The sequence below is a fragment of the Ranitomeya imitator genome, chromosome 5 (assembly GCF_032444005.1).
Source record: "Ranitomeya imitator isolate aRanImi1 chromosome 5, aRanImi1.pri, whole genome shotgun sequence".
Lineage (NCBI taxonomy): Eukaryota > Metazoa > Chordata > Amphibia > Anura > Dendrobatidae > Ranitomeya > Ranitomeya imitator.
Window position 1 is genome coordinate 331,159,018 of NC_091286.1, and position 25,757 is coordinate 331,184,774.

Below are 25,757 nucleotides of genomic sequence, written 5' to 3' on the forward strand. Positions count from 1 at the left end.
ATTCTGCTGGTTTTAATAATTTATACCTTGAAGGAGCACATACATTCTAGTGTCATGTATAGGCTGCAGTCAGGGCCAGGCAGCAGCCCATAAAGTCTGCTAAAGTCTGCCATCTTCAAGAATATATACCTGGAAGGAGCCCATACACTCTAGCGTCTTCAGTACTGAGCCGGCTAGAGTGTATGGGCTGCAGTCAGGACCTGGAAGGAGCCCATACAGTCTAGGCTCATCCCAGCCAGCCTCAGCCTTTCTCCCGCCGCACCAGCCAGCTGCTGGAAGGTGTCGCGCCGGTGATGACGTGCGCGGCGCTCCCGGAAGTGCCCCGTTGTGCTGGTGTCTTCCCCACGTGTGGAGCCGTGCTGGTGTTTGTTGTGCACGCACGGCCGCCGCTCGGCCTGTTCCGGTCAGCCGTGTCCCCGGCATGGAGCACTTCCAGCTCAGCCTCTCGGGGCTCAGCGCTATCGCTCAGAGAAGCGGCGGAGAGCTCAGCCAGTTCCTCGCCAAGCAGGTGAGATAGCGCACACAATAATGGGCCAATCCGCGCACAGAGCGGCGCTGCTGGGGCTGCCATTGTCCTAGCGGGGAGAAAGGAGGCACACGTGCGCCGGGGAGCGGGCGCCATCGGATGTGGGCTGGGGGCGACTGTTTCCTATAGATCTCACAGCCGGGCCATGAAAATAAAGCCTCCCCCAGAAAGTTTGTGTTGTTTCCTATTAGTGCCCTCTGCACAAATCCTGGAGATCGGTGGCGACCCGGGAGCCCACCTGCTAACGGCTCTAGCCGGATGTCACCATTGAGCAGATCTGTGCTGCACAGCCCCCATCGGTGTGTAGGGGCCAGTGCGGGAGAATGCAGATCTGCCCCAAGATGTTCTGCAGCAGCTGCTGTACATTGAGCAGCTCCATTCATTGTTTACTTCTGCCTGGAGTTGAAAGCTGACCAGTGGGAATGTTGGTTATGGGACTACCATCGATCTGGTATTGGCGATATATATTCCCAGAGAAGTCCTTTAACCCCTTAGTGACAGAGCCAATTTGGTACTTAATGGCCGAGCCAATTTTTACAATTCTGACCACTGTCACTTTATGAGGTTATAACTCTGGAACGCTTCAACGGATCCCGCTGATTCTGAGATTGTTTTTTCATGACATATTGTACTTCATGTTATTGGTAACATTTCTTCGATATTACTTGCAATTATTTATGAATAAAACGGAAATATGGAGAAAATTTTGCAATTTTCAAACTTTGTATTTTTATGCCCTTAAAGGGACACTGTCACCTGAATTTGGAGGGAACAATCTTCAGCCATGGAGGCGGGGTTTTGGGGTTTTTGATTCACCCTTTCCTTACCCGCTGGCTGCATGCTGGCTGCAATATTGGTTTGAAGTTCATTCTCTGTCCTCTGTAGTACATGCCTGCACAAGGTAATCTTGCCATGCGCAGGCATGTACTATGGAGGAAAGAGAATGAACTTCAATCCAATATTGCAGTCAGCATGCAGCCAGCGGGTAAGGAAAGGGTGAATCAAACACCCAAAAACCCTGCCTCCATGGCTGAAGATTGTTCCCTCCAAATTCAGGTGACAGTGTCCCTTTAAATCAGAGAGATATGTCACACAAAATAGTTAATAAATAACATTTCCCACATGTCTACTTTACATCCGCACAATTATGGAAACAAAATTTGTTTTTGTTAGGGAGTTATAAGGGTTAAAAGTTGACCAGCAATTTCTCATTTTTACAACACCATTTTTTTAGGGACCACATCACATTTGAAGTCATTTTGAGGGGTCTATATGATAGAAAATAACCAAGTGTGACAACATTCTAAAAACTGCACCCCTCAAGGTGCTAAAAACCACATTCAAGAAGTTTATTAACCCTTCAGGTGTTTCACAGGAACTGAAACAATGTGGAAGGAAAAATGAACATTTAACTTTTTTTTGCAAACATTTTACTTCAGAACCATTTTTTTTTATTTTCACAAGTGTATAAACAGAAATTTAACCATAAATTTTGTTGTTCAATTTCTCCTGAATACGCCGATACCCCATATGTGAGGGTAAACCACTGTTAGGGCGCACCGCAGAACTTGGAAGAGAAGGAGCGCCGTTTGACTTTTTCAATGTAGAATTGGCTGGAATTGAGATCGGACACCATGTCTCGTTTGCAGAGCCCCTGATGTGCCTAAACAATGAAAACCCCCCACAAGTGACACCATTTTGAAAACTAGACCCCTTAAGGAACTTATCTAGATGTGTGGTGAGCACTTTGAACCGCCAAGTGCTTCACAGAAGTTTATAACGTAGAGCCGTGAAAATAAAAAATCACATTTGTTTACACAAAAATGATCTTTTCGCCCACAAATTCTTATTTTCAAAATAGTAACAGGAGAAATTAGACTGCAAAAGTTGTTGTGCAATTTCTCCTGAGTACGTCGATACCCCATATGTGGGGGTAAACCACTGTTTGGGCGCACCGCAGAGCTTGGAAGAGAAAGAGTGCCGTTTGACTTTTTCAATGTAGAATTGGCTGGAATTGAGATCGGACGCCATGTCGCGTTTGGAGAGCCCCTGATGTGCCTACACGGTGGAAACTCCCCACAAGTGACCCCATTTTGGAAACTAGATCCCCCAAGGAACTTATCTAGATTTGTGGTGAGAACTTTGAATGCCCAAGTGCTTCACAGAAGTTTATAATACAGAGTCGTGAAAATAAAAAGTGTTTTTTTTTCCACAAAAAAGATTTTCTAGCCCTCAAGTTTTTATTTTCACAAGGGTAACAGGAGAAATTGGACCCCAAAAGTTGTCCATATGTGGGGGTAAACCACTGTTTGGGCGCACGGCAGAGCTCAGAAGGGAGGGAGCACCATTTGACTTTTTGAGCGCAAAATTGGCTGTTGTGTTTGGAGACCCCCTGATGTACCTAAACAGTGGAAACCCCCTAATTCTAATGCTAACCCTAACACACCCCTAACCCTAATCCCAACCCGATCCATAATCCTAATCACAACCCTAACGATAATCACAACCCTAACGATAATCACAACCCTAATCTCAACCCTAACCATAACCCTAATCAAAACCCTAAATCCAACACACCCCTAATCCTAATCTCAACCCTAACCTCAAACCTAATCCCAATACACCCCTAACCCTAATCCCAACCTTAACCCTAATCCCAAACCTAACCCTAATGCCAACCCTAACCCTAGCACCAACCCTAATCCAAACCCTAACCCTAATCCCAACTCTAACCCTATCTTTAGCCGCAACCCTAGCCCTAACTTTAGCCCCAACCCTAGCCCTAACACTAAATTTAGCCCTAACCCTAGCCCTAACTTTAGCCCCAACCCTAGCCCTAAGGCTACTTTCACACTTGTGTCGTGTGGCATCCGTCGCAATCCGTCGTTTTAGACAAAAAACAGATCCTGCAAATGTGCCCGCAGGATGCGTTTATTGCCCATAGACTTGTATTGCCAAAGGATCGCGATGGCCACACGTTGCGTCCGTCGTGCACTGGATCCGTTGTGTTTTGGCGGACCGTCGTCACAAAAAAATATTCAATGTAACGTTTTTTTGTACGTCGCGTCCGCCTTTTTTGACCGCACATGTGTGGCCGTAACGCCACCCCCTCCTCCCCAGGACATAGACTGGGCAGCGGATGCGTTGAAAAACTGCATCCGCTGCCCACGTTGTGCACAATTTTCACAACGTACGTCGGGCCGACGCATTGCGACGGCCCCGTACCGACGCAAGTGTGAAAGAAGGCTAACCCTAGCCCTAAATTTAGCCTTAACCCTAAATTTAGCCCCAACCCTAAATTTAGCCCCAACCCTAACTCTAAATTTAGCCCCAACTACTCCAGTTGCCGGCCGGCAGATCATGGCGGGCGCACTGTGCATGCGCCCGTCATTTTCTTACCGGGCAGGAGGGGACGCAGGAGGACCCAGGTACACCGGTAAGTATAACAGGGTCCCCGAATCCCCCTATTTCTCTGTCCTCTGATGTGCGATCACATCAGAGGACAGAGAATGACAGATCGCTTTTTTTTTTTTTGCGGCCGCCGGTAAACAGTTAATTGCCGGCGATCGCAAAACAGGGGTCGGTAAAAATCGACTTCGAACATGTTCTTTGGGGTCTCGGCTACTCCTGGCAGCCGAGACCCCAAAGATTTTCCGGGTGCCGGCCGGCGGGCGCACTGCGCATGCGTCTGCCATTTTTTGGCCGGAACAAGATGGCGGCGCCCACCGGGAGCCACAAGGAGCACCGGGGGAGGCAGGTGATTATCGGAGGGGCTATCGGGGACCCCATTTCTCTGTCCTCTGATGTGCGATCACATTGGAGGACTGAGAAATTAAATGGGAAATCTTTTTTTTTTCATAAGGAATCATCGCGCAGGGAGGGGGCTCCCTGCGTGCTTCTCTGAGACCCTCAGAACAACACAATGTGATTGCGTTGTTCTGAGGGTCTCCTCCCTGCAGGCCCCCGGATCCAAGATGGCCGCAGGGTTCTGCAGGGAGGCAGCTCTTCAGTGACTGCTGAGAAGGCGCCGGCAAGCCTCCTGTACTGCCTGTCAGATCGCTGATCAGATCAGCAATCTGACATTATATAGTGATGTCCCACCCTGGCACAATGTAAAAAATGTTAAAAAAAAAAAAATTTCACTGTGTAAAAATATTTAAAAAAAATCCTAAATAAAGAAAAAAAAATTCAAATAAATGCAGGCATGTACTACAGAGGACAGAGAATGAACTTCAATCCAATATTGCAGCCAGCGGGTAAGGAAAGGGTGAATCAAAAACCCCACCTCCATGGCTGAAGATTGTTCCCTCCAAATTCAGGTGACAGTGTCCCTTTAAGGGCATGAAAACTCAAAGTTGGAAAATTGGGAAATTTTCAAAATTTTTGCCAAATTTCCATTTTTTTCACAAATAAACGCAAGTAATGCCAAATAAATGTTACCACTATCATGAAGTACAATATGTCACGAGAAAACATTGTCAGAATCAGCAAGATCCGTTGAAGCGTTCCAGAGTTATAATCTCATAATGGGACAGTGGTTAGAATTGTAAAAATTGTCCCGGTCATTAACGTGCAAACCACCCTTGGGGGGTAAAGGGGTTAAAGATGCACTCCTTACCAAAACTTTACCCCCTGCATCTTTCTAAATATGTGTGTAATGCAGTGTCGATGTATAAAATACTTAGTGATCACCATCTTTCCTAGTTTAAAAAGCGCCGCTCCGATTTTCTTCAGAGTAACCTGGGCTACAGAGGAGTTTGTGTGGACCAGAAGTCGCCTTCGCAATGTGACTTTATGGAGCCTTGTTCTGAGGGTCCACAGGCTTCCACTGATGGAGGTAGTACGCCCCATGCTTCGGGTCCCTGTGTGAGCCGGCATAGGAGAGGAGCGCTCACATGACCCAGCAGGACTCAGGACCAAGACTTATTGCTGGCCAGCTTAAAGGGAATATGTCATCCAAAAACAATTGTAAAAGTGTTAATATTTTATTTTTAAATAGTATAAAATCTGAAAAATGATTACTTTTGATTTTAAACACTTGGGAAAGCAGCTCCTGACTGTTGCCATTGCCGTCCGCGTCACTGGCCGTGGAGTGGCTTCAGCTCAATACAAGTGTATGGAGCGAGGCCATGCCCACTGGCTAGCAGGATGTGTGACACCTACACACCCTCCCTCCGATCCCGAGTCTGAAACTGGGAAACCTCACAGTGCAGAGCGTGCGCAGGAGGGGATTCACAAGTCTAGAGTCACACAGACTGACTGCAGGCAGATTGGTTTTGCGTCGACATCCCCCTTAAATGGAGGATAAAATTTACGATCACCGTTCAGAGACATTTTGTTGTTGACTACAAAGTCACACTGATCTATGGATGGTGTCACCAATGGCATCTGGTAGCGCTGACTCTGTTGGCACTGTGCTGCTCACTGTATCACATGTTAGGATTAGATACATAGCTCAGCGGATTGTATCACACATGATGGGATTAGATACCTGGCTCAGCGGATTGTATCACACATGAAGGTATTAGATACGTGGCTCAGCAGATTGTATCACATATGATGGGATTAGATGCGTGGCTCAGCGGATTGTATCACACATTATGGGATTAGATACCTGGCTCAGCGGATTGTATCACACATGAAGGTATTAGATACGTGGCTCAGCGGATTGTATCACATATGATGGGATTAGATGCGTGGCTCAGCGGATTGTATCACACATTATGGGATTAGATACATGGCTCAGCGGATTGTATCACACATTATGGGATTAGATACATGACTCAGAGGATTGTATCACATGGGATCAGATATGTGGTTCAGCGGATTGTATCACACATGATGGGATCAGATATGTGGCTCTGCGGATTGTGTCACACATGATGGGATTAGATACGTGACTCAGCAGATTGTATCACACATGATGGGATTAGATACGTGACTCAGCGGATTGTATCACACATGATGGGATTAGATACGTGACTCAGCGGATTGTATCACACATGATGGGATTAGATACGTGACTCAGCGGATTGTATCACATATGATGGGATTAGATACATGGTTCAGCGGATTGTATCACATATGATGGGATTAGATACATGGTTCAGCGGATTGTATCACACATGATGGGATCAGATATGTGGCTCAGCGGATTGCATCGCACATGATGGGATTAGATACATGGCTGTGCTCAGTCAGCCATCCCTGCATTAGACATCTGAATGAGGCTTTGCACTGGCTGATATAATTCTACAACAGGGAGGTCAGTTTAAAATGTAACATTTTTATTTACTAGAAGAAAAACAATACAAATTGATAAAAAAATACTGGAAGTAGGCGTTGCAGGATAAGAAAACGCTCTTAGGGTACCGTCACACACTGCCATTTCGATCGCTACGACGGTACGATTCGTGACGTTCCAGCGATATCGTTACGATATCGCTGTGTCTGACACGCAGCAGCGATCAGGGATCCTGCTGAGAATCGTACGTCGTAGCAGATCGTTTAGAACTTTCTTTCGTCGCTGGATCTCCCGCTGTCATCGCTAGATCGGTGTGTGTGACACCGATCTAGCGATGCGATCCAGCGATGCGTTCGCTTGTAACCAGGGTAAACATCGGGTTACTAAGCGCAGGGCCGCGCTTAGTAACCCGATGTTTACCCTGGTTACAAGCGTAAAACTAAGAAAAAACAAACAGCACATACTTACATTCTGGTGTCCGTCAGGTCCCTTGCCGTCTGCTTCCCGCACTCAGTGACTGCCGGCCGTAAAGTGAAAGCAGAGCACAGCGGTGACGTCACCGCTGTGCTTTCACTTTCACTTTATGGCCGGCAGTCAGTGAGTGCGGGAAGCAGACGGCAAGGGACCTGACGGACACCGGAATGTAAGTATGTGCTGTTTGTTTTTTTTTACGCTGGTAACCAGGGTAAACATCGGGTTACTAAGCGCGGTCCTGCGCTTAGTAACCCGATGTTTACCCTGGTTACCCGGGGACCTCGGCATCGTTGGTCGCTGGAGAGCTGTCTGTGTGACAGCTCCCCAGCGACCACACTACGATTTACCTACGATCACGGCCAGGTCATATCGCTGGTCGTGATCGTAGGTAAATCGTATAGTGTGACGGTACCCTTAGGCTGCTTTCACACAATGATCTTGGTGAGTTTTTGATGCTGTGTTTTTTGCTGCATCAAAAACGCAGCGTCTTACAGTTGTAGCAAAGTGGATGGGATTTATAGCAATCTCCTGCCCACACTGCTTCTTTTTAATGCAGTGTAAACTGACCGGCGGTGCGCGTCTCAAATTTGTAACTTGTCAATTTCTCCTGTGGGTACACTGAGTTTTCTGTGCGGAATTTCCCCATAGACTTAGGTGTGGAAATTCTGCAAGTGAGAAAACGCACATGCATTATTATTTCATTTCTGCTGTGGAAACACACAAAAAATGCATGTAGTCCACACCTAAGTATATCAATAAAATTTTGTCAAAGCCAAATACCAGGAAGTATCAAAAACACAACGACTTTATTTAAAGCGCTAGATGGTGGCCCGATTCTAATTTATCCGGTATTCTAGAACATGTAGGTAGTATATAGCACAGGCTACATACTATATTGCACAGTGACGTAGTATATAACACAACCGACGTAGTATATAACAGAGCTACGTAGCTCTGTTAATACAGCGTACGTAGTATATAGCAGAGCTACGTAGTATATTACACAGCCACGTAGTATATACAGTAACATAGCCACGTAGTGTATTGTACAGGTATGTAGTATATTGGTCAGCCACGTAGTATATAGCAGAGCCACGTAGAATATAACATAGCCACGTAGTATATAAGTCACGTAGTGTATTGCACAGCTACGAAGTGTATTGCACAGTTATGTAGTATATTGGTCAGCGACGTAGTATATTGCAGAGTCAAGTAGTATATAACATAGCCACGTAGTATATTGTAGAGGCACGTAGTATATTGCATAGCTACGTAGTATATTGCACAGCCACGTAGTATATTGGACAGTCACGTAGTATATTGCACAGTCACGTTGTATGTTGCCCAGCTACATACAGTCATGGCCAAAATTTTTGAGAATGACACCAAAATTATTATTTATTTATATAGCACCATTGATTCCATGGTGCTGTACATGAGAAGGGGTTACATACAAGTTACAAATATCACATACAGTAAACAAACTAACAATCACGGACTGATACAGAGGGGCGAGGACCCTGCCCTTGCGGGCTTACATTCTACAGGATTATAGGGAAGGAGACAGTAGGTCGAGGGTTGCAGGAGCTCCGGTGTTGGTGAGGCGGTAGCTCCGTTGTTGGTGAGGCGGTAGCTTCGATAGTGATGAGGCAGCTTCGATAGTGATGAGGCAGCAGCGGTGTCAGTGCAGGCTGTAGGCTTTCCTGAAGAGATGAGTTTTCAGGTTCCGTCTGAAGGATCCGACTGTGGTTGATAGTCGGACGTGTTGGGGCAGAGAGTTCCAGAGGATGGGGGATATTCGGGAGAAGTCTTATATTAATTATATTTTCACTTGATCTGCTGCCCTCTGGTTTTTATTAGTGTTTGTCTGATGTTTATATCACATACAGAAATATAATTGCAATCATATTATGAGTACCAATAGGTTATATTGACAGTTAGAATGAGTTAATGCAGCAAGTCAATATTTGCAGTGTTGACCCTTCTTCTTCAAGACCTCTGCAATTCTCCCTGGCATGCTCTCAATCAACTTCTGGACCAAATCCTGACTGATAGCAGTCCATTCTTGCATAATCAATGCTTGCATTTTGCCAGAATTTGTTGGTTTTTGTTTGTCCACCCGTCTCTTGATGATTGACCACAAGTTCTCAATGGGATTAAGATCTGGGGAGTTTCCAGGCCATGGACCCAAAATCTCTGTTTTGTTCCATGAGCCATTTAGTTATCACCTTTGCTTTATGGCAAGGTGCTTCATCATGCTGGAAAAGGCATTGTTGGGCGCCAAACTGCTCTTGGACGGTTGGGAGAAGTTGCTCTTGGAGGACATTCTGGTACCATTCTTTATTCATGGCTGTGTTTTTAGGCAAGACTGTGAGTGAGCGGATTCCCTTGGCTGAGAAGCAACCCCACACATGAATGGTTTCAGGATGCTTTACAGTTGGCATGAGACAAGACTGGTGGTAGCGCTCACCTCTTCTTCTCCGAATAAGCTGTTTTCCAGATGTCCCAAACAATCGAAAAGGTGATTCATCAGAGAAAATGACTTTGCCCCAGTCCTCAGCAGTCCACTCCCTGTACCTTTTGCAGAATATCAGTCGATCCCTGATGTTTTTTCTGGAGAGAAGTGGCTTCTTTGCTGCCCTCCTTGAAACCAGGCCTTGCTCAAAGAGTCTCCGCCTCACAGTGCGTGCAGAAGCACTCACACCAGCCTGCTGCCATTCCTGAGCAAGCTCGGCACTGCTGGTAGTCCGATCCCGCAGCTGAAACAGTTTTAAGATACGGTCCTGGCGCTTGCTGGTCTTTCTTGGGCGCCCTGGAGCCTTTTTGACAACAATGGAAGCTCTCTCCTTGAAGTTCTTGATGATGTGATAGATTGTTCACTGAGGTGCAATCTTTGTAGCTGCGATACTCTTCCCAGTTAGGCCATTTTTGTGCAGTGCAATGATGGCTGCACGTGTTTCTTTAGAGATAACCATGGTTAACTTAAGAGAAACAATGATACCAAGCACCAGCCTCCTTTTAAAGTGTCCAGTGATGTCATTGTTACTTAATCATGACTGATTGATCGCCAGCCCTGTCCTCATCAACACCCACACCTGTGTTAATGGATCAATCACTAAAACGATGTTAGCTGCTCCTTTTAAGGCAGGACTTAAATGATGTTGAAATGGGTTTTGGGGGTTAAAGTTCATTTTCTGGGCAAATATTGACTTTGCAAGTACAGTAATTGCTGTTAAACTGATCACTCTGACATTCAGGAGTATATGCAAATTGTCATTAGAAAAAATGAAGCAGTAGACTTTGGAAAAATTAATATTTGTCTCATTCTCAACATTTTTGTCCATGACTGTAGTATATAGCACAGAGATGTAGTATATAACAGAGCCCACGCAGTATGTAACACAGCCCACGTAGTATATAGCAATGTGGGCCCTATATGCGTGGTTAAAAAAGACTTAAAATAAAAAATAAACATATACTCACCTTCCGAAGGCCCTTTGAAGTCCTGGGGCCTGTGTGTGGTGCACGCGGCAGCTTCCGGTCCCAGGGTTGGTATGAGCGCAGGACCTGTGATTATGTCGTGGTCACATGACCGTGACGTCACGCCAGGTCCTTCTCGCATAGCATCCTTGGCACCGGAACCTGCCGCTTGCGCTGCCGAGGACAGGGCGTGACGTCTGAGGGTGAGAATAACCTTTTTTTATTATTACTATTTGTAACGTTAGATCTTTTTACTATTGATGCTGCATACGCAGAATCAATAGTAAAAAGTTGGTCACACAGGGTTAATAACAGCGTTAACAGACTGCGTTACACCGTGGTCTGTTAAGCTGGCATTAACCCTGTGTGAGCGGTGACTGGAGGGGAGTATGCGGGCGCCGGGCACTGACTGCAGGGGAGTAGGGAGGGACTAATCGGACTGTGGCCGTCGCTGATTGGTCGCGGCAGCTGGCGAGACCAATCAGCGACACGGGATTTCCGTTGCGGAAGTTGGAGACAGACAGACGGAAGTACCCCTTAGACAATTATAAATATATATATAAGGCTATGTACACACGTATTCTGGTCCACTGCGGATTTTTCCGCAGCGTATTTGATAAATCTGCAGGGCAAAAACACTGCGTTTTTGCTGCGGATTTACAGCAGTTTTTCTGCGGTTTTGACTGCGGTTTTACAACTGCGGTTTTCCATAGGAGCAGCTGTAAAACCGCTGTGGAATCCACAGAAAGAAGTGACATGCTGCGGAACGTAAACCACTGCGTTTCCGAGCGTTTTTTTCCGCAGCATGTGCACTGCTTTTTTTGTTTCCCTTAAGTTTACATTGTACTGTAAACTCATGGGAAACTGCGGCGGACCCGCAGCTGCGGATTCGCAGCGTTTTCCGCATTGTGTGCACATACCCTAACACACCAATAAGTGACACAAAACGCAGCGCTAAAAACACATGTTAAAAAAACACAAACAAAAACCCCATAAAATATGCAAATAACCTAATTTAAATAACTTGCAGAAATTCTGCAACATCAAAAACTTCTTGGGAACAGTGTTATACAGCTCAATAATGATTATTATATGATGGTACAACATGGTTGTAAAAAAGTGCAAGCGCATAAAGAGAAATGTATTATCAAATTAATCTAATTGTATAATTAGATTTAGAGCCGATATTACTGTACGCGTATAATCAGAGGATTACCTGAAATGTAGTGTAGATCACTTCTATTAATTACAGTGACAATGGCCCTAACTAACATGTATGACCACAAATACAAAAAAGCACTTGCACTTTTTACACTCACGTTGTACCATCATGTAATAAAATTATTCAGCTGTATAAGAGGATTTTATTTTCCTGCTACACCTATTGTATTTTCTTTAAATGAATTTTTATCATGTTTTTCTTCTAATTAATAAAGATATTACATTTTCAAACAGCTTCCCTTTTTTATAGGATTATATTAATTTTTCCCAAGTTAAGGAATGTGCCAGAATAAAAGAAAAAGGTCAATGCATGGAAATGGTGCACTCCAGAAAAAAAGTATTTTTTGCAAAAAGGTATACATTTATTAACTCAGTGACATACAGAAACACCCAAAAATGATTCAAAACAATACAAAACAAAAACAGCACAACCACATCCCTGGGATTAATCCATAGAAAAGTCAGTAAAGACTATAATATAAGTAGACAATAATGGGGACTGTCCCCGTTTATACAACTCTGGCATAACAAGGCAGATATCAATAGACCATATGCAATATGCAAAATTTTATAGTGGAATCAAAATTTGAAAGCTGTATAATTTGCAAAATAAAAAATAGCATACAAGACCAAAAGTGGGCATCCCCAATGAGGGTAAACAAGCACATGTAAATAGTTGGGCCCAACAAAACCCCCATAGAGACATGCATACCATATATGTATATAAGTCTCAAATGTATATAAGGGCAAGGTGCTAAACAGCCCCAGGTATGATAGCCTATGAATGAAGGGGTGATAGCCTATAGGCAAATTGTAATAAAGTAGCTAAAGAATCATTAAGGTGAAAGCACAATTAGAGCTGTAGGGAATTAATGTATATCGCCTATGATTTTCTGCAATGTGAGAGACCTTGAGATATTTAAAGACCGCTATTAAGTCTCTTTTTGCAAGCTAAACATTCCCAAATCCTGTAACCGTTCCTCATAGGACATGGTTTGCAGACCGGTCACCATTCTGGTCGCTCTTCTCTGAAATTGCTCCAGTTTGTTGATGTCTTTTTTTTTAAAATGTGCCTGGACACAGTATTCTAGATGAGGTCTGACCAAAGAGGAGTGGAGGGCAATAATGACTTTGCGGGATCTAGACTGTATGCCTCTGTTAATACGTCCAAGAATTGCATTTGCTTTTTTTGCTGCTGCTGCATCACTCTGTTGACTCGTGTTCAGTTTATGATCTATTAGTATACCCAAGTCTTTCTCACATGTGCTGTTGCTTAGCCCTATTCCTCCCATTCTGTATATGCTTTTTTCATTCTTATTGCCCAGATGTAGTACTTTGCATTTTTCCTTGTTAAAAAAACATTTTGTTAGTTGCTGCCCACTGCTCCAGTTTATTTATATCTTTTTGAATCCTCTCTCTCTTCTCTAGTTTTGGCTATCCCTCCTAGCTTTGTGTCATCAGCAAATTTAATCAGTGTACCCTCAATTGCTTTATCTAAATCATTGATAAAGATGTTGAACAATGCAGGGCCCAGGACCGAACCCTGTGGTACCCCACTTGAGACATTCTTCCAACTGGATGTGCAGCCATTTACGACCACTCTTTGGGTCCCATCACTAAGCCAGTTATGAATCCACCTAACAGTTGCCTTGTCCATTCCATACGTAGTCATTTTTTCAATAAGGATGGTATGAGATACTTTGTCAAATGCTTTGCTGAAGTCAAGATATACTATATCTACAGCATTTCCCTGATCCACCCAGTCAGTGATTCTGTCATAGAAGGAAATTAAGTTAGTCTGACATTACTTATTAGTTACAAACCCATGCTGACTCTGTTTAATCACTTAATTCTTATCCAGGTACTTACATACATGTTGTTTAATAATTTGTTCAAAGATCTTTCCTGGTGTAGAAGTCAGACTCACCGGCCTATAGTTTCCTGGGTCCACCTTCTTCCCCTTTTTGAAGATGGGAACAACATTTGCTCTTCTCCAGTCTTCTGGGACTTTTCCTGTCCTCCAAGAATTTTCAAAGATTATGGAGAGTGGTTCAAAAATTTCTTCTGCTATCTCCTTCAGTACTCTGGGGTGTAATTCATCTGGACATGGAGACTTGAATTCATTTGTTAGCTAAGTGTTTACTCACTATCTTTCTGTTTATAGATATCTTGGATTCTTCTATTCCTTTAATAGGACAGTGAAGATCAGTTGATGTTAGAATTCCTTTCTGAGAGAAAACAGATGCAAAATAGGATTTTAAAAGTTTGGCCTTCTCACCATTTTGTAATTTTCATCCTGTAAAAATCCTATATCATCTTTGACTTTTCTTTTACTTTTGACATATCCCCAAAATCCTTTTTTATTGCTTTTGGTGTCTCTTGGAAGCCTTAAGGCTAGGGTCACATTGCGTTAGTGCAACCCGTTTAGCGCTAGCGGGTTGCGCTAACGCAATGTTTTTAATGTGGCCGCGTCCCGGGGTCGCGGTAACGTCCCCGCTCTCGCAGATCGGGAATCTGCGAGAGCGGGGAACGGACCGCGGGCGCGCCTCGGACGCTGCAAGCAGCGTCCGCGGCGTGCCTGGAAATACCGGCGCGTCGCTAGCGCGTGCCGAACATGGCACGCGCTAGTGCTGCGCGTTCCCATTGCCGTGAATGGGCGCGCTAACGGACGCGTTGCACGGCGTTAATTTCGCCGTGCAACGCTGTCCGTTAGCGCGTTCCCATTAACGCAATGGGAACCAAGCCTAATTCTTTGTCAGCTTTAGTTCATTTGATGCGTGCCCTGCAGGTTCTGCAGATAGCATTATATTCTTCTTTAGATATGCCTCACTCTTTCCATGTGATAAACATTTCTTTCTTCCTATTACACATGTGTTTAAGTTCTGTGTTCATTAGTATTATTATTATTTATTGTTATAGCGCCATTTATTCCATGGCGCTTTACATGTGAGGAGGGGTATACATAATAAAAACAAGTACAATAATCTTAAACAATACAAGTCATAACTGGTACAGGAGGAGTGTGGACCCTGCCCGCGAAGGCTCACAATCTACAAGGGATGGGTGAGAATACAGTAGGTGAGGATAGAGCTGGTCATGCAGCGTTTGGTCGATCAGTGGTTACTGCAGATTGTAGGCTTGTCGGACAAGGTGGGTCTTCAGGTTCTTTTTGAAGGTTTCAATCGTAGGCGAGAGTCTGATGTGTTGTGGTAGAGGGTTCCAGAGTATGGGTGATACGCGAGAGAAATCTTGTATACGATAAGAGGAGATAAGAGGGGAGTATAGAAGGAGATCTTGTGAGGATCGGAGGTTGCGTGTAGGTAAGTACCGGGAGACGAGGTCACAGATGTATGGAGGAGACAGGTTGTGGATGGCTTTGTATGTCATGGTTAGGGTTTTGTACTGGAGTCTCTGGGCAATGGGGAGCCAGTGAAGGGATTGACAGAGGGGAGAGGCCGGGGAATAGCGGGGGGACAGGTGGATTAGTCGGGCAGCAGAGTTTAGAATAGATTGGAGGGGTGCGAGAGTGTTATAGGGGAGGCCACAGAGCAGGAGGTTGCAGTAGTCAAGGCGAGAGATGATGAGGGCATGGACTAGGGTTTCTGTAGATTCTTGGTTGAGGAATGAACGGATTCCTGAAATATTTTTGAGTTGAAGTCGGCAGGAAGTGGAAAGGGCTTGGATATGTGGTTTGAAAGAGAGATCAGCGTCAAGGATTACCCCGAGGCAGCGAACTTGTGTGACTGGGGAGAGTGGGCAGCCATTTACTGTAATGGATAGGTTCGTTGGGGGGGTCGCGTGAGATGGAGGAAAGATGATGAATTCTGTTTTGTCCATGTTAAGTTTGAGAAATCTAGCGGAGAAGAAGGATGAAATAGTGGACAGACATTGAGGGATTCTGGTTAGTAGGGAGGTGATATCTGGTCCAGAGATGTAGATCTGTGTGTCATCAGCATAGAGGTGATACTGAAAGCCATGAGATTCTATGAGCTGTCCCAGGCCAAAGGTGTAAATGGAGAAGAGCAGGGGCCCAAGGACTGAACCTTGTGGGACTCAGACAGATAGGGGGTGAGGTGAGGAGGTGGTGTGTGAGTGGGAGACGCTGAATGTCCGGTCTGTTAGGTATGATGAGATCCAGGATAGGGCCAAGTCTGTGATGCCAAGGGATGAGAGGGTCTGTAATAATAGGGAATGGTCCACTGTGTCAAAGGCAGCCGACAGGTCGAGGAGGACAGAGTAGTGTCGCTTGCTCTTGGCGGTTAAGAGGTCATTGGTGACCTTAGTTAGGGCAGTTTCAGTGGAATGGTGTGTGCTGTTTTCCTTAAATGATTCGTATTCTTCCCTCTTTTTGTAATTGTTAACGATTATGCTTTGAGAATCTCATTTTTCAAGATTTCCCATCCTTCCTGGACATTTTTGTCCTTAAGGATATCCAGCCATTGGATCCCTTCGATTCTCTTTGAGTCCCTTAAAATCTGCCTTTCTGAAATCTAACCTTGAAGTCTGCCTTCACAGGTCTTCCTCCTCTAATTATCCAAAATTGTAAAATATTATGGTCGCTATCTCCTAAGGGTCCCAGCCACTCTTGCCTCCTCAACCATTTCCTCCCTGTTTATAAGAATTAGATCCAAGGTAGCAGATCCCCTTGTTTGCTCCCCTACCTTTTTTGAGAACTTGGCCATTTGATGCATAAAGAGTTCATCCATATCTTCAGCTTGCACAGGCGGCCTGTAGTAAATGCCTATAATGGTGTCATTTCTATTTCCGTTGTTCTCTCCTTGTATTCTTACCCAAACAATTTCCACAGAACTCCCAGTCTCTGAAGCTTCAATCTCTGTGCAGATATACGCTTTTCTAACATACCATGCGACACCTCCTCCTCGTTTATCAAGTCTGTTTCTTGCAAATAAGTTGTATCCTTCTAGCCTTATATTCCAATAATGTGTATCGTCCCACCAAGTTTCAGCGATTCCAATGACGTCCTATTTCTTCACCTGTGTTAGTAGTTCCAATTCTCCTTGTTTGTTGCCCATGCTTTGTGCATTTGTATAGAAACATTTTAGTTTGTGATTGGTTTCTCTTCCTCCAATATTTTTATTATTCAGGGTTTTTTTTGTCTTTGTTCTTCCTTTCCACTTCTAATAGAAAAAAAAAATATAATATACTAGATGGTGGCCCGATTCTAACGCATCGGGTATTCTAGAATATGTATTTATGTATGTATATAGCAGCCACATAGTATATAGCACAGGACACGTAGTATATAGGAGCCATGTAGTATATAGCAGACAAATACTACGTGGCCTGTGCTATATACTATGTGGCTGCTATATACATACATATTGTAGAATACCCGATGCGTTAATACAGGCCACGCAATATATAACAGTGGCCACGCAGTATATAACACAGCCACGTACTATATAACACAGCCCACGCAGTATATAGCAGCCACGCAGTATATAACACTGGCCACGTAATATATAGCACAGCCCATGCAGTATATAGCAGCCACGTAGTATATAACACTGCCCACGCAGTATATAGCAGCCACGTAGTATATAACACTGCCCACGCAGTATATAACAGTGGCCACGTAATATATAGCACAGCCCACGGAGTATATCACATAGCCCACATAGTATATAACACTGCCTATGTAGTATATAGCAGCCATGCGGTATCTAACACAGCCCACGTAGTATACAGCAGTGTGGGCACCATATCCCTGTTAAAAAAAAAAAAAATAATTAAAATAAAAAATCGTTATATACTCATCCCCTAGGATACACCGAAGCTCCGGTGATACGCGCGCGGCTGCCGCCATCTTCCGTTCCCAGAATGCATTGCGAAATTACCCAGAAGACTTAACGGTCTCGCGAGACCGCTAAGTCTTCTGGGTAATTTCGCAATGCATCGCCGGGAATGGAAGATGGCGGCTCGGCGGACTACGGAGGGTGAGAATAGCAGGTTTTTTTGTTTTGTTTTTTTTTCTGTTATTTTTAACATTACATTTTTTTTACTATTGATGCCGCATAGGCAGCATCAATAGTAAAAAGTTGGGGAGACACAGGGTTAATAGCAGCAGTTACGGAGTGCGTTACCCGCAGCATAACGCGGTCCATTACCGCCGGCATTAACCCTGTGTGAGCGGTGACTGGAGGGGAGTATGGAGCGGGCACTCACTGCGGGGAGTAAGGAGCGGCCATTTTCTACCGGACTGTGCCCGTCGCTGATTGGTCGTGGCTGTTTTGCCGCGACCATTTAGCGACTTGGATTTCCATGACAGACCGAGGCCGCAACCAATGAATATCCGTGACAGAAAGAAGGACAGACAGAAAGACGGAAGTGACCCGTAGACAGCTGTATAGTGTGTGTGTGTGTGTATATATATATATATATATATATATATATATATATATATATATATATATATATATATATAAAACCCGACTCTAACGCATCGGGTATTCTAGAATATGCATGTCCACGTAGGATATTGCCCAGCCACGTAGTATACAGCACAGAGCCACGTAGTATACTGCCCAGTCACGTAGTATATTGCCCAGCCACGTAGTATACTGCCAAGTCACGTAGTGCCGTATATTGCCCAGCCACGTAGTATATTGCACAGCCCGCGTAGTATATTGCACAGCCCGCACAGTACCACGCACGCAGTATATAACACAGGCCATGTAGTGTATAGTACAGCCCGCGCAGTACATTGCACAGCCCGCGCAGTACATTGCACAGCCCGCGCAGTACATTGCACAGTCCGCACAGCCCAAGTTGTATATTGCGCAGTCCATGTAGTATATTGCCCAGCCCACGTAGATTATAGCAATGTGGACACCATATCCCTGTTAAAAAAAAAAAAGAATTAAAATTAAAAATAGTTATATCGAAGCGGTTATCGACGCTCCTCGCACGCTCCGGTCTGAAGAGTGCATTGCGGTCTCGCGAGATGATGACGTAGCGGTCTCACGAGACCGCACGTCATCATCTCGCGAGACCGCAATGCATGGAGCGGTCACCGGGGCGTTGCGAGGAGCGGGAAAGGCCTGATCCGACGGACTGTGAGTATATAACTATTTTTTATTTTTAAAATTATTTTTAACATTAGATCTTTTTACTATTGATGCGGCATAGGCAGCATGAATAGTAAAAAGTTGGTCACACAGGGTTAATAGCGGCGGTAACCGAGTGCGTTACACCGCGGTCAACTCTGCCATTAACTCTGTGTGAGGGCTGACTGGAGGGGAGTATGGAACGGGCACTGACTGGTGCGGCCATTTTTCCGCCGGACTGTGCCCGTCACTGACTGGTCGTGGCTGTTTTGCCACGACCAATCAGCGACTTGGATTTCCATGACAGACAGACAGGCCGCGACTAATGAGTATCCGTGACAGACAGACAGACAGACGGAAGTGACCCTTAGACAATTATATAGTAGATGGGTTTCTCAATAGTAAGGTGAAAGTCAAAACTGGAAACTGTACCATTTTTCTTGCCTTACATAAATTGTGAAGCATATGTGGGCTAAGTGCGTTGGTTTCCTCGTAATTTAAATGATCAAAATGTTCTTGCTGTCTTTCAGGTATGGACCCCACAGGACAGAGAATCCATTTTGACTACGCTAGCGCAGTTGCTCTTGGACAAGGAATATACCCTTTTGATTGGACGACAACTTCGACCTTTGCTATTAGATCTCCTTGAGAGAAATGCGGAATGTATTAAAGCTGGAGGTCAGGTGAACCATGATCTTCATGAGCGGTTATGTGTGGCTATGAGCCGATTGGCTGCCAGTCACTCCGTTGTCCTTCCGTAAGTATCCATCTTAACTATGAACGCCGACTTGAGTTTTGTTTAGAAATGCAGTTTTAATGCTTTGCAGTGGATGTATAAAGAGTTCACACTCTTGTTAAAAAGCCCATGTAAAAATCCTACCAAGAAGAATCACTTCAGTACTTCTTCCACCTTCAAAGCACCACTCCAGTGTTGTATTATTTTATCCCTGGAGTAGAATCACTAATGTAATAGGCTTCCCAGCTGCTGTGTTCTGTAGTCTGCGCCGCTCCAGTCATCTTCTGCATTTTTGGCCTGGCAATCCAGAGGTCACCTCTCAATGTAAGTCTACAATGTAAGTCTGTGAGAGGCAGAACGAGGTTCTCCTAGACTTACACTGAGAGCCTGTGACCATTACCTCTGACTTCTGGTCAGTCAGAAGCCGCAGTCACAAGTTGGCGGAATGGGGCCAGGAAGAGCACAAGATGGCAGCTGGTAAGTATATCACTAGGGGGAAGGGAACATAAATTGGTAATAAAAAATGTGATGCTTTATTGTCATCCACAATCTGCATAGTTTAATTGAAAAATAAACTGAATCTTTTTGGATGGGAAAAAAAAAAAAGTACTAAAATAAAATAATATGGTTTCCTAAATGTGCACACCTTTTAAAGGGAAACTGTCATTTGGTTTTTAGACCCCCAAATAATGTCACCATAGTAAAGTACCTGTTATGGTTACGTCCATACCGTATATAACAAGCCTATGTCTCCATTGTCTCTAGTTACTTCCATACCTTATATAATAAGCCTATGTCGGTAGGGGTCGGTATTGGGACCTGTTCTCTTCAACATATTCATTAATGATCTGGTAGAAGGTTTACACAGTAAAATATCGATATTTGCAGATGATACAAAACTATGTAAAGCAGTTAATACAAGAGAAGATAGTATTCTGCTACAGATGGATCTGGATAAGTTGGAAACTTGGGCTGAAAGGTGGCAGATGAGGTTTAACAATGATAAATGTAAGGTTATACACATGGGAAGAGGGAATCAATATCACCATTACACACTGAACGGGAAACCACTGGGTAAATCTGACAGGGAGAAGGACTTGGGGATCCTAGTTAATGATAAACTTACCTGGAGCAGCCAGTGCCAGGCAGCAGCTGCCAAGGCAAACAGGATCATGGGGTGCATTAAAAGAGGTCTGGATACACATGATGAGAGCATTATACTGCCTCTGTACAAATCCCTAGTTAGACCGCACATGGAGTACTGTGTCCAGTTTTGGGCACCGGTGCTCAGGAAGGATATAATGGAACTAGAGAGAGTACAAAGGAGGGCAACAAAATTAATAAAGGGGATGGGAGAACTACAATACCCAGATAGATTAGCGAAATTAGGATTATTTAGTCTAGAAAAAAGACGACTGAGGGGCGATCTAATAACCATGTATAAGTATATAAGGGGACAATACAAATATCTCGCTGAGGATCTGTTTATACCAAGGAAGGTGACGGGCACAAGGGGGCATTCTTTGCGTCTGGAGGAGAGAAGGTTTTTCCACCAACATAGAAGAGGATTCTTTACTGTTAGGGCAGTGAGAATCTGGAATTGCTTGCCTGAGGAGGTGGTGATGGCGAACTCAGTCGAGGGGTTCAAGAGAGGCCTGGATGTCTTCCTGGAGCAGAACAATATTGTATCATACAATTATTAGGTTCTGTAGAAGGACGTAGATCTGGGTATTTATTATAATGGAATATAGGCTGAACTGGATGGACAAATGTCTTTTTTCGGCCTTACTAACTATGTTACTATGTTACTATGTATGTCTACATTGTCTCTAGTTACTTCCATACCGTATATAATAAGCCAATGTCTCCATTGTCTCATAGTCTTTCAGTGAATTCATGTGCAAATGAGGAGGCTCCTGCAGGGGCTCTTTCTTCTCCCATCTGCCAGTGATTGACAGGAGACTCTTGTTTGTGACCCCCTCCCCATGCCAACATGGAGCCAGGCTGCCCATGTGCAGTACTATCCCAGTGACTTTGTGAGAGACGAACTATTCATCTGTGCTTGTGCGAAATCGCAGGCAGGGGAACAACGGGTCATAGAGAAGCGTGACCTGTTGGCCATAGGCATTCGCCTGTGATATCATTTGCATAAAGCACTGATTTATAATATAATCTTTATTCCATGAGGATTAAAAAGGAAATGCATCTCCAGGTACATCCAACAATATGCGTTTCAGATTGTAAAACCAGTCCTTAATCATAGACGGAAAGCATGAGGTGCAAACTCTTGTTTGAATAGAAAGCGCTGTTGCCATCTTGTAGGTGGAGTCCTCATGTGATGATTGTGTTCACGTGAGACATACCGGAACTCCAGAACTAAATCCAACCAATATGGCATAAAACTAAAATCCAAAGTGTATATGTTGATTAAAAGTATACATAACTGAAAAATAATTAAATGAGCAAAATTAAAATATATATATGTATATGTATATGTATATGTATATGTATATATGTATATATATATATATATATATATATATATATATATATATATATATATATATATATATATATATATATATAAATAAAATGTAGCATGGCTAAAGGGTGTGTAGTCGACGGGAGGTATGTGTGACATAGGTGGTGTATCACTGTTATGTAGGCCGGAGTGTTTTCTTTATTTCACATATATATGTGTTTCAGGACCTGTGGTGATGTCAGACCACATGTCTATAATCATGTGATGGGATACTGGGTGTGGTTAGCTCTATATAAGACCGGCTAATGCTTTACACAGCAGATATGTGTGGAGGTGAAATCCTCCTGAGTGTGTTAAGGCTCCAGGACTGAGCCTAAAGGACTTGACACTTGCCTTTCTTTCCTGAGCCAAAGGCTATTTGTTTTCTGTTATTTTCTGTCATGTGGTTTATGAAGCAATAAACCCTGTGAACTTTTAAAGGAATGTGCCTTCTGAGTATCAGCCGTCGCACTTGAGTGAGTGAAATCCCTACACTTATATATATATTTATTACAGCAGAAAAGGCAGATATAATACACAGTATTGAATAATGTAATGTGACCTTTAGCATAATATCCATATCTGAAAAACAAATTTCCAAAGTATACCTGGGCAAGATGCATATGTGAAGCTGATAAGCATGTAGAATATGAGCGACATTGTACCAATACATACTGTCTCATAATCTACTATATAATTGTCTAAGGGTCACTTCCGTCTGTGTGTCTGTCTGTCACGGATATTCATTGGTCACGGCCTCTGTCTGTCATGGAAATCCAAGTCGCTGATTGGTTGTGGCAAAACGCCCACGACCATTGCAAGATCAATCAGCGACGGGCACAGTCCGGCGGCAAAATGGCCGCTCCTTCCTCCCCGCAGTCAGTGCCCGCTCCAGTCAGCCCTCACACAGGGTTAATGGCAGCGTTAATGGACCGCGTTATGCCACGGTGTAACGCACTCCATTAACGCAGCTATTAACCCTGTGTGACCACCTTTTTACTATTGATGCTGCATATGCAGCATCAATAGTAAAAAGATCTAATGTTGAAAATAATAATAAAAAAAAGGTTATTCTCACCCTCCGACGTGGCGTGCTGTCCTCGGCAGTGCAAGCGGCAGGTTCCGGTGCCAAGGATGCTATGCGAGAAGGACCTTCCATGATGTTACGGTCATGTGACCGTAACGTCATCACAGGTCCTGCGCTCATACCAACCCTGGGACCGGAAGCTGACGTGTGCACCGCACACAGGCGCCAGGACTGCAAGGGGCCCTCGGAAGGTGAGTATATGTTTGTTTTATGTTGTCTTTTTTAACCACGCATATAGTGCCCACATTGCTATATACTACGTGGGCAGTGTTACATACTGCGTGGGCTGCGTTATATACTACATGGGTGCTATGTACTATGTGGGCAGTGTTATATACTATGTGGGCAATGTTATATACTGCGTGGGCTGCGTTATATACTACATGGCTGCTATGTACTACATGGGCAGTGTTTATACAGTCATGGCCAAAAGTATTGACACCCTTGCAATTCTGTCAGATAATACTCAGTTTCTTCCTGAAAATGATTGCAAACTCAAATTCTTTGGTATTATTATCTTCATTTAATTTGTCTTAAATGAAAAAACACAAAAAGAATTGTCCTAAAGCCAAATTGGATATAATTCCACACCAAACATAAAAAAAGGGGGTGGACAAAAGTATTGGCACTGTTCGAAAAATCATGTGATGCTTCTCTAATTTGTGTAAATAACAGCACCTGTAACTTACCTGTGGCACCTAACAGGTGTTGGCAATAACTAAATCACACTTGCAGCCAGTTGACATGACATAAAGTTGACTCAACCGCTGTCCTGTGCCCTTGTGTGTACCACATTGAGCATGGAGAAAAGAAAGAAGACCAAAGAACTGTCTGAGGACTTGAGAAACCAAATTGTGAGGAAGCAAACTCAAGGCTACAAGTCCATCTCCAAAGACCTGAATGTTCCTGTGTCTACCATGCGCAGTGTCATCAAGAAGTTTAAAGCCCATGGCACTGGGGCTAACCTCCCTAGATGTGGACGGAAAAGAAAAATTGACAAGAGATTTCAACACAAGATTGTGCGGATGTTGGATAAAGAACCTTGATTAACATCTAAAGTTCAAGCTGCCCTGCAGTCCGAGGGTACAACAGTGTCAACCCGTACTATCCGTCGGCATCTGAATGAAAAGGGACTGCATGGTAGGAGACCCAGGAAGACCCCACTTCTTACCCCGAGACATAAAAAAGCCAGGCTGGAGTTTGCCAACATTTACCTGAAAAAGCCTAAAATGTTTTGGAAGAATGTTCTCTGGTCAGATGAGACAAAAGTAGAGCTTTTTGGTCAAAGGGATCAACATAGAGTTTACAGGAGAAAAAAAGAGGCATTCAAAGAAAAGAACACGGTCCCTATAGCCAAACATGGCGGAGGTTCCCTGATGTTTCGGGGTTGTTTTGCTGCCTCTGGCACTGGACTGTTTGACGATGTGCATGGCATTATGAAGTCTGAAGACTACCAACAAATTTTGCAGCATAATGTAGGGCCCAGTGTGAGAAAGCTGTGTCTCCCTCAGAGGTCATTGGTCTTCCAGCAGGACAATGACCCAAAACACATTTCAAAAAGCACTAGAAAATGGTTTGAGAGAAAGCACTGGAGACTTCTAAGGTGGCCAGCAATGAGTCCAGACCTGAATCCCATAGAACACCTGTGGATAGATCTAAAAATGGCAGTTTGGAGAAGGCACCCTTCAAATATCAGGGACCTGGAGCAGTTTGCCAAAGAAGAATGGTCTAAAATTCCAGCAGAGCATTGTAAGAAACTCATTGATAGTTACCGGAAGTGGTTGGTCGCAGTTATTTTGGCTAAAGGTTGTGCAACCAAGTATTAGGCTGAGGGTGCCAATACTTTTGTCTGGCCCATTTTTGGAGTTTTGTGTGAAATGATCAATGTTTTGCTTTTTGCTTCATTCTCTTTTGTTTTTTTCATTTAAGACAAATTAAATGAAGATAATAATACCAAAGAATTTGTGTTTGCAATCATTTTCAGGAAGAAACTGAGTATTACCTGACAGAATTGCAGGGGTGTCAATACTTTTGGCCATGACTGTATACTATGTGGGCAATGTTATAAACTGTGTGGGCTTCGTTATATACTGCATGGCTGCTATATACTACGTGGGCTGTGTTACATACTGTGTGGGCAATGTTATACACTGCGTGGCCTGTATTAACGCATCGGGTGTTCAAGAATATGTCGTGGCCTGTGCTATATACTATGTGGCTGCTATATACATACATATTCTAGAATACCCGATGCGTTAGAATCGGGCCACCATCTAGTGTGTATATATATATATATATATATATGTGTATATATGTGTATGTATATATATATATATATATATATATATATATATATATATATATATATATATATATATATATATATATATATATATATATA

The 25,757-nt window shown here is 43.8% G+C and overlaps 1 protein-coding gene across 1 annotated transcript in view; it reads left to right on the top strand.

Moving 5' to 3' along the window:
* Positions 1–330: 330 nt before the first annotated feature.
* Positions 331–25,757, top strand: part of MDN1 (midasin AAA ATPase 1) — a 335,477-nt gene continuing 310,050 nt past the window's right edge. Inside the window, exons 1-2 of the mRNA XM_069726361.1 lie at positions 331–508; positions 19,543–19,769. Coding sequence (XP_069582462.1) covers positions 422–508; positions 19,543–19,769 — 314 coding nt within the window. The 5' untranslated portion in view covers positions 331–421. The remainder of the gene's footprint in view (positions 509–19,542; positions 19,770–25,757) is intronic.